At 38.2% G+C, this 19,855-nt stretch overlaps 1 protein-coding gene and 1 long non-coding RNA gene across 8 annotated transcripts in view; one reads left to right on the top strand and one right to left on the bottom strand.

Annotated features, from left to right (window-relative positions):
• The window catches only part of THADA (THADA armadillo repeat containing), a 327,892-nt gene that overhangs the window by 3,743 nt on the left and 304,294 nt on the right, over positions 1 to 19,855 (top strand). For all 5 annotated transcript variants that reach the window (XM_055328918.1, XM_055328919.1, XM_055328920.1 and 2 more), the window contains exons 5-13: positions 70 to 200; positions 4,766 to 4,914; positions 5,025 to 5,057; positions 5,316 to 5,364; positions 8,387 to 8,574; positions 11,549 to 11,643; positions 13,557 to 13,777; positions 15,331 to 16,037; positions 18,727 to 18,878. In XM_055328918.1, the coding sequence (XP_055184893.1) occupies positions 70 to 200; positions 4,766 to 4,914; positions 5,025 to 5,057; positions 5,316 to 5,364; positions 8,387 to 8,574; positions 11,549 to 11,643; positions 13,557 to 13,777; positions 15,331 to 16,037; positions 18,727 to 18,878 (1,725 nt within the window). The remainder of the gene's footprint in view (positions 1 to 69; positions 201 to 4,765; positions 4,915 to 5,024; positions 5,058 to 5,315; positions 5,365 to 8,386; positions 8,575 to 11,548; positions 11,644 to 13,556; positions 13,778 to 15,330; positions 16,038 to 18,726; positions 18,879 to 19,855) is intronic.
• Positions 1 to 19,855, bottom strand: part of LOC129511836 (uncharacterized) — a 132,213-nt gene that overhangs the window by 26,147 nt on the left and 86,211 nt on the right. For 2 of the 3 annotated variants that reach the window (XR_008664918.1, XR_008664917.1), the window contains one exon: positions 11,584 to 11,856. The exons of the other annotated variant lie outside the window; for it this stretch is intronic. This is a non-coding gene — a long non-coding RNA (uncharacterized LOC129511836). Of the gene's footprint in view, positions 1 to 11,583; positions 11,857 to 19,855 lie in introns of those variants that run through there. 3 annotated transcript variants of the gene reach the window in all.

The following is a 19,855-nucleotide window of genomic DNA, read 5'->3' as shown; positions in this document are numbered from 1 at the left end:
TATGTTACTTTGCTCTATATACTTGATTTTAGAAAAAATTACTGTGATTTTGAATTTTTTGGATTGTAGATTGTGCCTTTACTGGAGAAGGCAGATAAGAATGGTGCATGTGATCCCATTATTCGAAGTTGTTTGGATATTTTAGCAGGCATCTATCTTTCTCTGAGTGTAAAGAATCCCTTGAAGAAAGTCTTAGCAAGGTAAGGATAAAAAAGAAAAGAAGTTAAACATTACAAATGTTCAATTTGACCAAAAGTAATCAGTATTTAAAGTTCTCCTGGCTTGGTAAAACTGAACTGAAATACGTCACTAACAGTTTATATGGTCTCTGTTTTGTTTACTTATTACAACTTTTTATTTTTATTTATTTTTTAATCAAAAATTTTTTAAATAAGATTTTATTTATTTATTCATGAGAGACAGAGAGAGAGGCAGAGACATAGGCAGAGGGAGAAGCAGGTTGTCTGTGGGGAGCATGATGCGGGACTTGATACCAGGACCCTGGGACCACGCCCTGAACCAAAGACAGATGCTCAACCACTGAGCCACCCAGGTGTCTATACTTATTACAACTTTTTAAAAGTGTGGAATGGCTTTTTTTAGGTCACAGGCCTTAATAAAACAGGCTATGGGCTGTAGTTTGCTGACTCCTGGTTTAGTCAATTTACATTAATGCTATTATTGGTTAAGTTTAATCTGTCATCTTGCTATTTCTTTTTCCTCTTTTTCCATTTGTTCTTGGTTTATTATTATTTTTTTAAAGATTTTATTTATTTATTTATGAGAGACACAGAGACAGAGAGAGGCAGAGACACAGGTAGAGGGAGAAGGCAGGCTCCATGCAGGGAGCCCAACATGGGACTTGATCCTGGCTCTCCAGGATCACACCCTGGGCTGAAGGCGGTGTCAAACAGCTGAGCCACCTGGGCTGCCCTTGTTCTTGGTTTAAACATACTTTTAGGGCAGCCCAGGTGGCACAGCAGTTTAGCACCGCCTGCAGCCCGGGGTGTGATCCTGGAGAGCCAGGATCGAGTCCCACATCGGGCTTCCTGCATGGAGCCTGCTTCTCCTTCTGCCTGTGTCTCTGCCTCTCTCTTCGCTCTCTCTGAATGAATAAATAAATAAATCTTCAAAACAAAACAAATATTTTTAATTATACAGGTAATACAGCAATATATGCTTGATGTAAAGGCTTCAAGCAATATAGAAGTGAACAAAATAAGTGAGCCTTCTGGTTTGTTGTTTCTGGCATATCTTACTTTCTTTAGTAAAGGTCATGACTTAACATTTTGGTGTCTACCTCCTGAGGCCTTTTCTTTGGGTTTAGTGTGGGTATTGTATTATAGTTTTCTTATTTTTACATAAATGGGGTTATACTCTACTCACCGCTCTGTAGCCTGTTTTTTTTTTCACTGAAGAAGGTCTTAGAGATACTTTCATGTCAGTATAATCCTTATTTTTTTTTAATGGTGTTAAAAAATACACAACATAAAATTTGCGATCTTAATCATTTTTGAGTATTAAGTATATTTACATTGTCTTGCAGTGTATCTCCAGAATTTTTTCATCTTGCAAAACTGAAACTCTATAAACAGTATTATTGGGGCCCCTGAGTGGCTCAGTGGTTGAGTGTCTTACCTTTGGCTCAGGGCGTGATCCTGGGGTCCTGGGATCAAGTCCCACATCGGGCTCCCCACGTGGAGCCTGCTTCTCCCTCTGCCTATGTCTATGCCTCTCTGTGTCTCTCAGAATAAATAAGCAAAATCTTTATTTATTTTTTTTAAGTAAAATTTTACTTAAAAAAACCCAAACCCAGTATTATTATTATTGTTATTATTTTATTTTATTTAAAAAAATTTTATTTATTCATGAGAGACACACACAGAGAGAGGCAGAGACACAGGCAGAGGGAGAAGCAGACTCTTTGCAGGAGCCTGATGTGGGACTCGATCCCAGCATACCGCGATCATGACCTGAGCCAAAGGCGGGTGCCCAACTGCTGAGCCAGCCAGGCGTCCCCAAACCCAGTATTATTAAATAGTAAATCCTCATTTGCTCCTTTGCCGAGCTCCTGGTTACTACAGTTCTACTTTCTGCTTCTATGAATTTGATTACTTTAGTTACCACATATAAGTGGAATATTTGTGTTTGTATTTTTTTTGATTGGCCTATTTACTTAGCATAATGTTCTCAAGTTTCATCCATGTGATAGCATGTGGCAAGATCTTTGTCCTTTTTTAAGGCTGAATTATATTTCATTGTCCATATGCACCGCATTATATTCATTCATTATTCTGTTTTTTTTTTTTCCATTATTCTGTTGATAGACATCAGGGTTGCTTCTTCCTCTTGACTATTGTGAACAATGCTGCTATGCACATGAGTATGTAAATATCTATTTGAGGTCCTGCTTTCAGTTCTTTTGGATACATATCCAGAAGTGAATTATTAGATCATATGGTAATTCTATTACTAATTTTCTGAGGAACCTCCTTTATTTTCCATAATGTCTGCATTATTTTATGTTCCCACCAAAAGTCCTTATATTTTCTTACAGCTATAAATATTCCATAATATGGATAATGCTAACAATTTTATGTATAAATTTATTGGTGTTTAGTTAGTTTTGTTTTCATTATTCCAACAATGATGCGTGATATTCTTAATTATGTCTATAACTGTTATGTGTATTTCCCTGAGATAAATTCCTATAGGTGGAATTTCTTCACCAAAGAGGTTACTAAACTGTACTCCCCAAAAGCTATTCCAAGTTTATACTCTTACTAACAATGAATGAGTGCCAGTGTCTTCATATCTTTATCACACTAGATATCAATCTTTAAACTTTTAAGATCTAATAGATAAAAAAATAACCTCATGTTTTACTTTTCACTTCCAGATTACTAGTGAGATTGAACATTTTTTAATATGTAGAGTTTGACTAGTTGTGATTATGTATCTTTTGTGTTTCCTTGTTAGAATGTCATTTATTTATTTATTTATTTATTTATTTATTTATTTATTTATTTATTTATTTATTTATTTATTTGATTTATTTTAGAGAGAGCACAAGCAGGGGGAGCAGTAGGCAGGTGGAGAGAGAGAAGCAGGCTTTCTGCCGAGCAGGGAGCCGGATGTGGGACTTCATCCCAGGACCCTGGGATCATGACTTGAGCTGAAGGCAGACACTTAACCAACTGAGCCACTCAGGCACTCTCTTTTTCTTATATAAGTAAATGTATTTAATGTGTCAAAGAGCAAATGATCAAATAACTGGCTGGTTCTAGGGTTGTGGGGAAGTAGTCGACAATGTCATAGAGCTTGATATTTTCCATTTTTTCTCCCAAGTGTTGGCCATATATTCCTTCAGAATTACAAGGGGCTGTAGTAGTTACTGGCACCTTATGCAGACATGACGGCATCTAGAAAAAAATAAATTTCCTCTTCTCTATTTCTTTTTATTGGAGAGAAAAACACTTTGTACAAGGTTCCAGGACACTTTCCATCACTTTCTGTTGTCAAGATTGGGTCATTTACCCTTCTGGTTGTAAGAAGGGCTGAGAAGTGGAAACTCTCACACCTTTAGCCTCTCTAGTGAGAGGTGGGTTTTGCCAATAAAGAAAACATGGCATGGGTATAAGAGCTCTAAATATATTTCTTTGGTGTTTTTTTTAAAGATCTTTTCATTTTGTTTTTAAGCTTTGTGTTTTTAATTTAAAGAAAGCATGAGCGGGAGGGTCAGAGGGAGAGAGAGAATAGACTCTGTGCTGAACAGAGAGCCTCATGTGGGGCCCAATCTCACAACCCTGAGATCATGATCTGAGCCAAAACCAAGAGTTGGATCTCAACTGACTATGCTACACAGGTGCCCCATTCCTTTGTTTTATTACTTGTCTTTGAACTTTCTTTATGATGTGTTTGCCTTATAAAAATTACAAAACCTTTCTTAGTAATCAATCCCACTAATGTTTTTCTTTGTATAGATTTCTGAGTTTCGGGGCACCTGGGTGGCACAGTTGGTGAGAGTCTGCCTTTGGCTTAGGTCATGATCCCAGAGTTCTGGGATCAAGCCCCTCATCGGGCTCCCTGCTCAACTGGGAGCCTGCTTCTCCCTCTGCCCCTCAGGCTCACCCTGCTTATGCTCTCTCACTCTCTCAGAATAAAATCTTAAAAAAAAAAAAATTCTGAGTTTCATGCCTTCCTTATGTATGCTTTCTCTACTATAAGATTGTATAAAATTGCTTGCTTCTCTGAAAATACTTCATCTGGAGAGCACCTGGGTGGCTTAGGTCATGATCTCAGGGATGAGAGAATGATTGTTGGGTCTATTTGAAGGAAGAGTGTCAGGTGGAGGAAATAGCAAGAGCAAAGGCTTTGGTATATTGTCACAACAAGGAAGGCCATGTAGCTAGAGCTAAATGACAAAGGTTTGAGATGAGGCTGGTGAGATGATGGTGGGGCTAGAGTGTGTAGACTCTGGTAAGTCATTGTCAGCACTGTGGTTACTAATTTGAGAGGGACATTGTTGGAAGATTTTAGTAGAAGACTACTATGGCATTTTTATAATATCACTCTGGCTACTCTCTTGAGGATGGAAGCAAGATGGAAGCAGGGAGTTTCAGTGATTGGGGCATGTAGTTAAAATTTTCTGGCTGTATTTTGAAGGGATAGTTCAGAATTCCTTCATTTGTAGGATTCCCTTCCCACTCCATATATCTACTTATCACTCGGTTGTCAGATTTTTAATACTTGATTCTTTTTCTAGCTCACTAAATGGCCTACCTGAATTTTTTCTAACTGAGGCTATACAAAGTTTTACTTCTCGTCTTCAGGAAGAATTGAATACTACTGATCTATACTCTTATAGGAAAGTAATTGACAATATATCTTCTTGTATGGAGAACTTTGACTTGGGTAAGCCAAATTTTTTGTGTATTTTTTTCTGTCATTACATCATTCTTTTTAAATGATGTTAATTTTGGTTCTGAGGCTCCTTACCAGTGTTAATGTTTTTATTCCTACAGGTAGAGCAGGTGTTAATAATCTTCTTAAAAATGGTAAGTCCTGTTATTTTGTTTTATTCTGAGGGGGTAACTGCCTGTATGAGTCATTTTGGAACTGGTTCTTTTAAGTTTCTTGGCAGTGGGTAGAGTCTTGCAGATTACTAAGATGCATCATGCCCCGTCCTTTTTAATTTCTACTTCTATACCATGATATCATTATAGGTAACAGTGACTTAAAATATTTTCTTATACTGACATTAAAGTTTACAGTTGTAGGTTCTGCTTTGTCATGATATATTCTTTTTGTTTCAGTGCTTCATTTTCTGCAGAAGAGTTTAATTGAAATCTCAGAAGAAAATCGGCAAGTATCTGTTTGCATGCTTGTGCATGTGTGGGTGTACACTTGAGGTTGCCTGTTGTCTTTGTGCAAAGGAAATTTATTTTTAAATATTTTTTTCTTTATTTACTCATGATAGTCACACAGGGAGAGAGAGAGGCAGAGACACAGGCAGAGGGAGAAGCAGGCTCCATGCACCAGGAGCCCGACGTGGGATTCGATCCCGGGTCTCCAGGATCGCGCCCTGGGCCAAAGGCAGGCGCCAAACCGCTGCGCCACCCAGGGATCCCTGTGCAAAGGAAATTTAAAAAGAGTTTCCAGAATGTGCTTCATTGTATCCCTCACTGATAATATTGGACCTGATTATTGAAATTTACTTTTTTAGAGGTTTGATAGTTAATTTAAAAAATAAAATAAGGGATCCCTGAGTGGCGCAGCAGTTTAGTGCCTGCCTTTGGCCCAGGGCGCGATCCTGGAGACCCGGGATCGAATCCCACATCGGGCTCCCAGTGCATGGAGCCTGCTTCTCCCTCTGCCTATGTCTCTGCCTCTCTCTCTCTCTCTCTCTCTCTCTCTCTGTGACTATCATAAATAAGTAAAAAAAATAAATAAAAAAAAATAAAAAATAAAATAAATTATTACAAGAATATGAGAATGAGTTTCTTCCTCCCTGAGTGTTCCTTACTCATAGCATCATTTTATGAATGAAATATCTGGTTATCTTTCTGAGGATATTAATGATAGTTTTTTTTTTTTAATAGTTTTCTCATCTTTACATAGTCCTCTTTCTTCTAAGTTGCTTTTTTTCCTGTTTGATGCTTTCAGTCACTGTATTTGTTGCTAGAAGCTTTCATCAGAAGTGATTTTTGGCCAAATGCTTATATTTAAGGATGAGGCACTGAGAGTTGATTTGAATCTGTGCATATTGATGGGGTTTATTTCAGGTTTTTTTATAGGCTACTTTAGGCAGGCTATTTCTTTGGAAAACCTATGATGTCAATATTGTTAGGTCTTTTTGCATGGGTAACAGATTCACCATGGAACCAAACTATTGGCTTAAAATTCTGATTGCTGAAGGAGTGAAGAAAGCTGAGGTTGTGGCATTTGGCATTCATTGTTCATTGTTCATATATTTACCTAATTTTCTTGTTTGCACTATGGTGTTCATGCCTTATCTGTGCATGTTGTTTTACCTTCTCTAGGTAAGCCAGTTGTTTGCTGGTTCTTATTTTTCAACAGACTTGTAGCCAGTCGTCCTATTTTCAGCCTTACATTTATTTCCTTATCAAGGAGTACCTGGTACCAACAGTTTCTTAGACTTTTGGGGCTGCAAATCAGGTTGTTTTGGGGATGATTCTCTGGCTTACCTATTTACCTTTTAATTTTTAAAGATTTTTATTTATTTAGAGATGAGAGACACACAGAGAGAGGCAGAGACAAAGGCAGAGGGAGAAGCAGGCTCCTCATGGGGTTTGATGCGGGACTTGATCCCTGGACCAGGATCATGCCCTGTGCTGAAGGCAGACTCTGCTCAATTGTTGAGCCACCCAGGCATCCCAATATATACCTTTTTAAAAAAAATAATTAATTAATTAATTGATTTTATGGGGGGGGGGACAGGAACAGGGGGAAGGAGAAGGAGGGGGAAGAATCTCAAGCAGCCTCCACGCTGAACACACAGCCTGATGCGGGGCTTAGTCTCATGACCTGACCTGAGCCAAAACCAAGAGTTGGACACTTAATCAACTGAGCCACTCAGGTGCCCCAGTATTTACCTTTTTGGTTTCTGCCGAATCAGTTTTCTGTCTGCTTCCAAAATTTTATTGTTATTGTTTGTTTGTTGCTCTTCATATTTTGTCTTTTTATGTTTTCAATCCTGTGGCTGTTGGTTTACTGAGGTTCTGGGAGAGAATATAGGTAGTAACTGTGTGCTATTCTTTTTTTTTTTTTTTTAATTAATTAGTTTTTGTTTTATTCCAGTATGGTGGTTAACATACAGCATTATATTAGTGTCAGGTGTACAATAGAGTGATTCAACAATTCTATATATTACTCAGTGTTTGTCACAATAAGTGTACTCACCTATTTATGCACCTATCCCCCTGCTACCTCCCCTCTAGAAACCATCTGTTCTCTATAGATAAGAGTCCTTTTTCATTTGTTTCTTTTCTTTTCTTTTTTTTACTTTGGTCATTTGTTTCTTAAATTCCACATATGAGTGAAATCATACAGTATTTGTCTTTCTCTGACTGCCTTACTTAATTTAGCATTATATCCTCTAGATCTATCCCTGTTGTTGCAAAAAGATTTCATTCTTTTTTATGGCTGAATAATATTCCATTACACACACACACACACACACACACACACACACAATACACACACCACATCTTCTTTATCCATTCATATATCTGTTAATACTTGGATTGCTTCCATATCTTGGCTATTGTTGCAGTAAACAGAGAGGTGTATATATCCTTTCAAATTAGTGTTTTCATATATTTGGGTAAATATCCAATAGTGTGATTACTGGATCATATGGTAATTCTATTTTTAATTTTTTGAGGAATCTCCATGTTTTCTGCAGTAGCTGTACCAATTTGCATTTCTGCCAGGAAAATCCCTTTTCTGGGGAAAAGTGGATGAACTAGCTGAGGTATATAGGAAGGAGCAATGGTGAAGTGGGAGGAAATGGAGGAGAGCTTAGTGTCTTGGAAAACAAGTGAAGAAAGTGGATCAAGGTTGAGGGAATGTTCAAGTTTAGAAATTGTGGCATTCATTTTACCTGTTTTAACTCTAAAAGAAGAAATGAGATTAGTTGTTAGCAGAGAAGGAGGGATATTTTGAGGTAAGAGCATTGAAAGTTTGCAATAAATGTCATGTAATTGGAATGTTATGGGAGTGGAAGAGAGAGGTATAGATGTCTAACATAATCTAAAACAAATTTTGGCCCTTTGATTGAGGAATATTTCTTTTGCAGAGGGATAGAAATGGTGGCATTTTCATGTGACTTCTTTTGGAATAATGTCTTTTTTTTTCATTATAGAAAATTTGCTGGAAATTGTATAGTTCAGACACAGTTGATGAATGACTTACTGGTAGGCACTAGAGTTTCAGTGATGTTGGTGCAGAAAATACAAGACATTCAGAGAATTCATTTGAAGACTTCCAATTCTCCCACATGGCAAAGTATGTGTGGGTTGCTGAGTATTTTCACCAAGTTTTTAAGTGATGGTAAGTATAAGACCATAAAAATGATGATTATAATTGAGTGTCACTCAGCTTTTGCTAATAATGGTATGAAATGTTGGATATTTACCTGAGATGGAGAACTTCTTTTCCCCCAGCTCCTTAAAATGGGGAAAGGCCCTGGGTTATAAGGTTTTTTAATGCTTTTTCTTTCAAATGTACCAATTCTGCAAGGAATAATGTTGAAGGACTTTTCTAAATGTGTGTGTTTTGTAAAAAAGAAAACCTAACAGTCTTAGGGTTGAAAAGCCCCAGACTTTAAATGGCAAAAGAAAGTTCTCAATAAGAAGAGTCCGTACTTGGAAGGAAGGTCTGGAAAGGTGAACATAAACCATACAGTTCTCCTTAGGAGCAGGCTTCATCCTCAAGTAATGACAGTAGTCCTTGTGGGGGTGGTCATCATTCCCCCTTATATGTCTCATGTGTTGCTTCTATTCATGTGATCTGTGTTACTGGGAAGCCAAATAGTAAATGAGAGGAAGTCCCTCTTTCTAAAAGCATTTCAAACTATAAATTAAAATGGTATTACCATTTTGTAACCTGATGAATTGATGTAGGCATTAAGCATCAGCAACTACTAACATTACAGAACAGACAGCCAGACAGCATGTGCCCTTTAGAGTCTTGCTTTTACCACCTATACACTCTTTGCAAAGGGGCTGAGCTTGAGACTGATCTTTAGGTCACCTGCCAATTTACAGGAATTACAGAAGACAGAAGAGTATGCTGAACTGCATTAGGACAAAGCAGACCCACATCCAGACTGTGGGAAACTGCAGATCAAGGCCAGAGCTCTTGAATAGAGAAATTGTAATGAAATGAAAGGGGTGGAGAGGGCACCTGTAGATTGAAAGGCACTTAAAAGGTATATCAGATTTTTGAAAAATGGACAGGATTAAACTATAGTGTCTAGGGATGCACATTTGATTAACAAAACCATTTAAAAATCAGAAAGCCATTATTTTGCAAGTCACGATAATGCTTACTCAGGGTGAGAAAAGGGTTTATGTTTGGGAAGAGACATATGGATGAGCCTTATGGGTTGGGTGCCTGAGTTCGATTTTTCACCTTGGATGCTGGGTACAAGGGTGTTCCTTTCAAATAATTTGTTAAGCTATACATTTGTTGTGGCTATTTTCCTGTATCAGTGTGTTACATTACAATATGATTAATGGAAAAATGATACTTAACACATATGAGTATTTATAAAAAGTTAATTACATTTTTACCCTTTACCTCACGTTCTATATGGTCATATATGCATAAATATTAACTTAATTAAAAAATAAATGGGATTGATTTAGAACTTTTGTTTATAAAGAGCAGTAATTGACTCTGGTTTTGCTAGTCTAATGGGAAAAAATAGTACCTCATTGTTTATATGTTTTGAGTCCTAGTAACTAGTAAAAGTGCTAGATATATTGTCAAAATAGCATTATTTATTCATTTATTTATTTTGGCTAGGATCTCAGGTAGTTATAAAAGGAAAGGAGGGGCACCTGGGTGGCTCAGGTCGATTAAGCAACTGCATTTGGCTCAGGTCATGATCCCAGAGTCCTGGGATCAAGCCTCGAATGGGACTCCCTGCTCAGCTGAGAGCCTGCTTCTCCCTCTCCTTCGGCCTGTTCCCCGTGCTTGTGCATGCTTTCTTTCAAATAAATAAAACCTTACAAAAAAAAAAATGAAAGTGTTACTCTAAGATACAATTTACAGATCTGTTTTAAAAGAGGACATTGTTATCTTAAAAAAAAAAAAAACACAACTGATAAAATACAGAGAAGACCTGATTTTAATATGAGGCGGCCTCTTTTCTGGGTGGTTGAGGGGCCTATCCACTGCTGTTCTTCCCCAAGGTTTTAAAACTTCATCTGTCAGTAAAATGTTTGGCTGCAAGTAACAGAAAACCAAATTTCAGAGACTTAAGCAAATGTGCCTCCCCTCACCCCCACATAACATGAAGTTCAGAGGCAGATGATCCCAAACTGCTGTATGCAGTCTAGGACCTAAACATTTCTGCCTTTCTGTTCGGCTATCTTCAGCATGTTGGCTTTCACTCCCATGTTTGTACCTTGTGGCTGCCATTTGACTGCTGTAGGTCTGGAATTATGACTATGTGTGAGGCAGGAAGGAAGGCCAGTTGCATCTTTACCTTTAATCAGGAGAAACAAAAATACCCAAGTACCTACTTACATCCCATTGGCCTGAACCCTCATGGCTACCTTTAGTTGCAGGGAAGATTGAGGAAGCAAGTATACTGTCTTTGGCTGAGCACATTGGTGCCCCAGTCAAAGTCACAGTTCTGTTAGCAGGGATAAATGGCAGAATGGATGTTTATTAGGTAGTTTATGGTAGGTATTTATGATTCTTAGCTCAGGTTGAATAATTCACCATATTTGGTAAACTTTCTCACAAACCAGAGGCTGATAGAAAGCAAAGAGAAGATAGCAAGCCAAGATTGGCTGCATTGGGTACAGTGCCAGTGATAGCAAAGTTTGCAGTTAGCACTTATCCAGGCTCTTTACACAAGCCCTGAAATCACGTTAAAAAAAAGTAGTATATGTGGGAGTTGGGATGGAGAGGCTGATCAGTGTAGAGGAGACAAGTGGTGTTGCTCCTAGATGTGCTGGGGGGAGAGGAAGAGTGAGTGGTTGTTAAGAGGAGAGAGGAAAGAATCACATTTATTAATAAGTATGTATGTGCTGGCCATAAAAGCCTTATGTTAATTATGCATTTAAACATTATAATAATGGTCAGATAGGAGTTACATTTTCTCATTTTACAGAAGAGAAAGTTGGGCTCCTAGGAGGTTAAATAACTTGCCCAAGGTCTACTCAACCTAGGAAGTGGTCATGCTAGAAATTGTACCCAGGACTGTCTGACTCTGTGCCATGTGCTTTTTCCACTGGACCAAAATATCCATTGTCATTTAATACATGCTCTCTACTTTTTTGCCACATAGATGACCTCTTACAGACAATTCAGAGTACGTCTGGATTAGCTGTTATTCTTTTTATTAAGGCTATGTTTCATCCACCTGAGAAGATTCCTGATTTGGTGAGTGCATCTCCTTTGGAGAATTGTGCTTTATTTATTGAATTAAACACATGTTTTAAAGATATTTTTAGGGCCAGCCCAGGTGGCTCAGTGGTTTAGCGCTGCCTTCTGCCCAGGGTGTGATCCTGGAGACCCAGGATCAAGTCCCACGTCGGGCTCCCTGTGTGGAGCCAGCTTCTTCCTCTGCCTGTGTCTCTGCCTCTCTCTGTGTGTCTGTCATGAATAAAGAAATAAAATCTTCAAAAAATAACAAATAAAAAAAATAAATAAAAATATTTTTAGAGCAGCCTGGGTGGCTTAGCGGTTTAGCGCCGCCTTCAGCCCAGGGCGTGATTTGGGATCGAGTCGCACGTCAGGCTCCTTGCACAGAGCCTGCTTCTCCCTCTGCCTCTGTCTCTGCACCCCCCCCCCCCCGTCTGTGTGTGTGTCTCATGAATAAATAAACAAAATTTATAAATAAATAAATAAATAAAAGTATTTTTTAAAGAAGTGGATTAAAAATTTCTCTCTACATAGAATCCTTCTGATGATCTTTTTCTTTTACAATAAGAGACAATCCAAAAATGGAGAAAAAGCAGAAGACGATAGCAATCACCTATAAATTCATCTCACAAAGATAATCACTATCAATGTCTTTTGGGGTATATCCTTTTAGTTTATTTCTTGTACTGTTGGTTCAATTCCATCTCTCAGTATTATAAAAGATAGTTATATTAAAATTATGCAGAGATTAATGTATAGATACAAGAAGTCATTACTTTTTGATAAATATGTCCTTTTTATTAGGAATAACCCAGGGATGCCTGGGTGGCTTAGTCAATTAAGCATCCAACTCTTGATTTCAGCTTAAATCTTGATCTCAGGGTCATGAGTTCAAGCCCTGTGTTGGGTTCCATGTAGGCATGGAGCCTATTTAGAGAAAAAAAATAATCCAAATATTGTACTTTATTTTTATTTATTTATTAATTTATCAAAGATTTATTTATTTATTTTAAATTTTTATTTATTTATGATAGTCACAGAGAGAGACAGAGAGAGAGAGAAAGAGAGAGAGAGGCAGAGACACAGGCAGAGGGAGAAGCAGGCTCCATGCACCGGGAGCCCGACGTGGGATTCGATCCCAGGTCTCCAGGATTGCGCCCTGGGCCAAAGGCAGGCGCCAAACCCCTGCGCTACCCAGGGATACCTCAAAGATTTATTTAATTTAAAGAGAGAGAAGGAACAGGAGGAGCAGAGGGAAAGAGAGAGAGAGAATCCTAAGTGGGCTCAGCGCTGAGCATGGAGCCCGACACCAGACTGGATCCCACAACCCTGAGATCATGACCTGAACTGAAACCAGGAGTTGGATGCTCAGCTGACTGTGTCACCCAGGCCTCCCCTGACCCCCAAATATTATACTTTTGATGAGAAGTATGTTAGACTCATTTTTTCTGTGCATTTGGTTAGATGGAAAGTATAATTGATAATCTGGGCTAGAATTCTTGTATTCAGTACTAGTAGATTTATTCTCCCTTACTATGTTATCTAGAAACTTATTTTAGTTATTTACCCGACTTTATACAAAATAGATGTATACTTTCCTATGAGATCACACAAAGTATTTACCACTGAATAAAATTTAACAATTTGATTTCTAAAATCACATCTAAAAAGCATTAGTTAAGTTCATCCACCTGCAGGTGGCGATATGTTTTGCTCTACAAATACATTCAACCCAGCAGAATTGTTCACGTGCTTAGATTTAATTTTTTTCCCTTTTGATATAATAATTTTAACACTTGTGGCTTCTCATCTTTAGGTTCAGTTATTTTCCCTAGTAAGTTTCAGCGGAAAGGGAATTTTGGATTTACATTTTGAAATATCTGAGACGTTTTAGAGGCTTTATAAATGTTAGCTCTGTTATGTTTTTCCAGATTAGCAGTTTGCTTCTCCATTCAGTGGACTGCACCAGCATTCCCGACTGGTTTTTGAACTGCTGCAGGAGCCTTTGTTGTACTGATGTCTCGCAGTCAACCCTCTTATTCCTGTGTCAGGGGACACTCACCATGTTGGACTGGCAGAATGGGAGTATGGGCCTGAGCGGGGAGGCCCTGCTCCTGAATATTGTACATATTTTGTTCACCTTGAGTTCACAGTGAGTTTTCATGCTACTGTCTCATATTTTGTTTTGTCAGACATTTAAAAGACAGCTGAACAGTAGCATACTTAGTAATTCAATGAAAATTGCTCAGGATAATGCTGAATTAAAAGGGAGATAATGAAGTGAGTATGAAATAGAACAAGAGAAGATGCGATGATGAGGGGGGAGAGAGTTATAGGTATTATTGATACAAGTGAACCTGTACTGAACATTTCTAATGTTAACGTTAACAGTTAGTCTCTAATGCTTGCATTTTGGAGTTTATGAACATCATCAACATAAGTAATTCAGTATGAGCCTCATGTGTTTGGTAGATGGAATAGGAAATCTATTATGTTGAGTGTGTAAAGTGAAGTTAGAAAAGTAAATGTTAAAACTTAAGTGTATTGCTAATAAGCACCTGAGGCAGAACTGTAACCAGCTGTTTTCGATTTCATGGGATTGTGTTTTGTGTTTTTTTTCCAGTGTTTTATTCATGATGCCTGAAAGTGATCATGTAGTTAAAATGTTAAACCATAGGTACAGCTTGATAGTAATGAACATGTAGTAGATAAAGGACAAAAGGTACCCTGTTCTAAAATAATTCTTATATGTTTTTCAGTTTATATTGGAAAATTATGCATATTTCAAAAGAATATAAAAATTATTTTTACTATTATTTTTAGACAAGGAATGGGGTGGGTAGAAGGAAAAGGAGAATCTTTTTTTTTTTTTTTAAGATTTTATCTATTTATTCATGATAGACAGGGGGAGAGAGAGGCAGAGACACAGGCAGAGGGAGAAGCAGGCTCCATGCAGGGAGCCTGATGCAGGACTTGATCCTGGAACTCCAGGATCGCGCCCTGGGCCAAAGGCAGGCGCTAAACCACTGAGCCACCCAGGGATCCCCAAGGAGAGAGAATCTTAAGCAGGCTCCACACCCAGCGCAGATCCCGACGTGGGGCTTGATCTCATGACCCTGAGATCATGACCTGAGCTGAAATGAAGAGTCCATCGCTTAACCAGCTGAGCCACCCAGGTGCCCCTCTTGGTATATTTTAAAACACATGTGGAACCTGATCAGAATCAAAATAATGAATATTTCCATCACCCAAAAGTTTTCTTGTGTCCTTTTTGATTATTTCTATAAGATAAAAAGATTCACTAATAAATTTGAGATCTGTTTTGGCATTGTTTGTAATTTTTTGTTGTAAATTTAATAATTATTGGATTTTCTGATCATTCTTTATCTTTTATATTTTTAAGCTCTAGATGATTATAAAATGAGAATTCTGGGTGCTTGAGTGGCTCAGTCAGTTAGGTATCTTTGTTCAGCTCAGGTCATGATCCCAGGATCCTGGGATCGAGCTCTGCATCAGACTCCCAGCTCAGCAGGGAGACTGCTTCTCCCTTTCCCCTGCCTGCTGCTCCCCCTGCTTGTGCACTTGTTCTCTGTCTCTCTCTGTCAAATAGATAAATAAAATCTTTATAAATAAATAAATAAGTAAGTAAGTAAGTAAGTTTCTGCTACTAATCAGTTGATAATAACATTACTCATTTTTCTTCAGGATCAAGGAATCAACTCTGGAATTGTTTCTGTCTAGAATTTTGGCATCCTGGACTAACTCAGCCATACATGTCCTTAAATCAAGTTCCCCAAGCCTAAAGAACAGTCTGAATGGGAAATCAAGTGTAGTTGGGAGACTTTTGGAATATGTCTATACCCACTGGGAGCATCCACTGGATGCTTTGAGACACCAAACCAAAATTATATTCAGAAATATTCTCCAAATGCACCAGCTCACTAAAGAAAAGTCAAACTCAGAAGTGTCAGGTTTGGCTGCCGATCATTTCATCTGTGATTTGACTGAAGGTCTTCTGCGATTGGAATGGCATGTTAAAGGGAAGTACACGTGCCTTGGTTGTTTAGTAGATTACATAGGAATTGGACATATTTTGGCTCTAGCTAAAACTATTCCATCACAAATCTTAGAGGTGATGGGAGACCAGTCATTGGTACCTTATGCAAGTGATCTCTTGGAAACCATGTTCAGAAATCACAAGAATCATTTGAAGTCCCAGGCTCTTGACAGTACCTGGATCGATGAGTGGCATGAGACTTGGGTTTCTCCTCTCCTTTTTATACTATGTGAAGGAAATTTGGATCAAAAATCTTATGTGATTGATTATTACTTGCCAAAATTATTGAATTGCAGTCCTGAAAGCTTAAGCTACATGGTAAAGATTCTTCAAACTTCTGCTGATGCTAAAACTGGTAAGAAAATGAATCATTCTGGGATCCCTGGGTGGCGCAGCGGTTTGGCGCCTGCCTTTGGCCCAGGGCACGATCCTGGAGACCCGGGATCGAATCCCACGTTGGGCTCCCGGTGCATGGAACCCGCTTCTCCCTCTGCCTATGTCTCTGCCTCTCTCTCTCTCTCTCTCCTCTCTCTCTCTCTCTCCATGTGTGACTATCATAAATAACTAAAAATTAAAAAAAAAAAAAGAAAAAATGAATCATTCTTTTAGTAATTTCTAGTTAAGATGTTTAAGGGTAGGTACCTAGGCAGATGTGGACCATATTCAAATATAAATACTACCACTTCTGTAAAAAGTGAAAGAGGGTTTTAACAATAGAGATTTCAGATTGAAACTAATGTTCCTGTCAAGAGCAGAATAAAGTCTTTTGGCTGATGTCATTTCTACAAGCTAAGGATTGATTCCAGTTATGATTATAAGGTTCCCTTTATTACTAGTTTTAATTCATTTACCTAGTTCTTATTTGTTCAGTTGTCAGACTGGAATAAAAGTTTGAGTGTTTTATAGAAGTTGCTAAGTGATCAAAACAGTAATTAAAAATTGTTTTAGGCAAGGATAAAACAAGTAAAAACTAGAGTAGCAAATTTTTGTCTCTGGGAAAGAGACAAAAAATGTAGATGTATTAACCTAAGAAACAACTCTTTATAGTCATTTAGAATAGGGGTAAAGATGCCACTGAAACTTAGTAGCACTGAAGGAATCAGTGCATTAAAGCATAATTCAATAATTAATATATAAAGGATGATCCCGACTTATGTGAATCTTAAAATGACTATATTCTGTTTAACAAAATAGGAATATGGTACCCTACATCACAATTTAAGAATATTTACAGCAAGGGGCACCTGGGTGGCTCAGTTGGTTAAATCTGACTCTTGATTTCAGCTCAGGTCATGATCTCAGGGTTTTGAGATCGAGCCCTGCATTAGGCTCTGTGCTGAGTGTGGAGTCTCCTTAAGATTATCTCTTTGTCTCCCTCTGCCCCTTCCCAAACCCATGTGCACACAGGTACTCTCTTTCTCTCAAAAAAAAAAAAAGAATATTTACAATTAAAAATAACTTAAAGGGATCCCTGGGTGGCGCAGCGGTTTAACGCCTGCCTTTGGCCCAGGGCGTGATCCTGGAGACCCGGGATCGAACCCCACATCGGGCTCCCGGTGCATGGAGCCTGCTTCTCCCTCTGCCTGTGTCTCTGCCTCTCTCTCTCTCTCTGTGTAACTATCAAATAAATAAAAAATTAAAAAAAAAGAATTAAATAACTTAAAACTTTCAATACTTCAAAGAGTAACCATGAGATAGCTGGAAAAATCTGATTCCTGTACATAAAAATAAGCCATTATTTGTAGTTGGTTTCTTTTTCATTGTAGTTTTTAACAATAATTGTTCTTAGCTTGGGATGCCTGGATTGGCTCAGTGGTTGAACGTCTCCCTTTGGCTTGGGGTGTGATTCCAGAGTCCCGAGGACCGAGTCCCGCATCGGACTCCCTGCATGGAGCCTGCTTCTCCCTCTGCCTGTGTCTCTGCCTCTCTCTCTCTCTTTCTCTCTGTGTCTCTCATAAATAAATAAAATCTTAAAAAAAAAAAAAGATTTTATTTTGTTTTTCATGAGAGACACAGAGAGAGGGGCAGAGACACAGGCAGAGGGAGAAGCAGGCTCTATGCAGGGAGCCCGACGTGGGACTTGATCCCAGGTCTCCAGAATCAACCCTGGGCTGAAGGCGGCGCTAAACCGCTGAGCCACCTGGGCTGCCCACAAAATAAAATCTTTAAAGAAAAATTGTTCTTGCCTTTTTGAGAAGCCATCTAAAGTTGAAGATTCATGAATCTGTTCTCAAGGCAGTCTCTCTCTTTTTTTTAAAGATTTTATTTATTTATTAGAGAGAGAGAGAGAGGCAGATAATGAGAGAGAGCATGAGTGGGAGGAGAGGGAGAAGCAGGCTCCCTGCTAAAGGCAAGGAACCCAACACACGGCTCTATCCCAGGACCTGGGGATCATGACCTGAGCCAAAGGCAGACGCTTAACTGACTGAGCCACCTACATACCCTAAGCAGTCTCTGTTTTTATATCAGTGTTCCCTTTGAGCCAGTGTTCCCTGTCCTGTTAGTAAAGGCTGATGTCCTAGCCTTCAGAAGCATCAGGTTCCTTGTAATCCTCCTTTTTATCTTTTTTTACTAGGGAGAAATAATAACTCCAAGATATACAGAGAGGTTTAGTATTTCTTTTTAGAGAAATACTTATATTTAGCCACTAAATACTAAAGTGTTTTTCCTGATTTTGGCTGAAAATCATTTTAGTTATTCTTACTGTTTTAAATATTTCTCTGCCTGACCTTTTCCCCACTGAATCATTTCCTGGCTCATTTCTAAGTGTCAAGGAAAAGGTAAAAATAGCAAAAAATAATGATTTCTTTAACCTTAGGGGATTATGCTTTCTTGAAATTATTGACACAAGAACTATTAAATCCTTTTCAGCAATGATTATTTTATAATAGGAAGTTTAATTTGTGTTAGAATTTAAAAGATGATTTTTATTTCTTAAAATAGAATGTTAGTTGCAAAATGAAAATTATAACAGTTGTTACATAGCACAGTAGTTGTCTTTGTTACTGTGCTTTTGAGACAAGAGCAATCTTTTCCATCCTTAGGGTCTTATAACAGTAGAGGGGCCCTGGGAGCTTTGATGGCATGTCTGCGAACGGCTAGAGCTCATGGACATCTTCAGTCTGCAACTGATACCTGGAGGAACCTTGTGTCCAGTGCAAGAATAAAACAAGGCTTAATTCATCAGCACTGCCAAGTAAGTAAAATACCTGGACATTTTATACATACAGTAGAGTTAGCAGTATAATATAGAGGCCCCTATGTCAAGGTCAGCACTGTTTTAAGGGTTCATAAGGATGATGAATGGAAAATGAGAAGTGTAGACCTTGTATTTGGGCTATTTCAATTTTAGTTGAAGGAATAAGAAAACCTACATAAAACAACTGGAAACTCTTAGAAGACAATACAGATATAAGTGCGCCTTTATGCATATGGACTTGGGGGCTCAGAACTGAGTAGGTAGTGGTTGATTAGGAATGTATTAAATGTGATTAAAGGAGAGGAGACATTGGAGCAGCACACAGAATGAGAGAACACTACTGATAAATGAATTCAGTACAGTAACAGGGTAGAAAATCAATGTACAGAATTCTGTTGCTTACCTATACACTAATAATGAAGCAGCAGAGATGAAAGATCTCTACTCCAAAAACTATAAAACATTGATGAAAGGAATTCAAGACAATGCAAAGAAATGGAAAGATATTTCATGCTCATGGGTTGGAAGAACAAATATTGTTAAAATGTCTATACTACTCAAACCAATCTACACATTTAGTGCAGTCCCTATCAAAATACCAATGGCTTTTCTCACAGAAGTAGAACAAACAATCCTAAAATTTGTAGGGAGCCCACAAAAGACCTCAAATAGTCAAAGTGATCTTGAAAAAGAAGAACAAAACTGGAGGCATCACAATTCTACATTTCAAGTTATATTATCGTGTGGTATTAATTAAAACAGTATGGTGCTGGCAGAAAAATAGACACATAGGTCAATGGGATAGAATGGAAAATCCAGAAATAAACCCACAATTATATGATCAATTCATCTTTGGCAAAGGAGGGATGAATATACAGTGGGAAAAAGGCAAGTGTCTTCAACAAATGGTGCTGGGGAAACTGGACAGCCACAAGCAAAAGAATGAAACTGGACCACTTTCTTTCACCTTACAT

Source organism: Nyctereutes procyonoides, unplaced genomic scaffold (genome assembly GCF_905146905.1).
Source record: "Nyctereutes procyonoides isolate TBG_1078 unplaced genomic scaffold, NYPRO_anot_genome, whole genome shotgun sequence".
Taxonomy (NCBI): Eukaryota; Metazoa; Chordata; class Mammalia; order Carnivora; family Canidae; genus Nyctereutes; species Nyctereutes procyonoides.
This window is presented reverse-complemented; position numbering and strand designations above follow the sequence as displayed.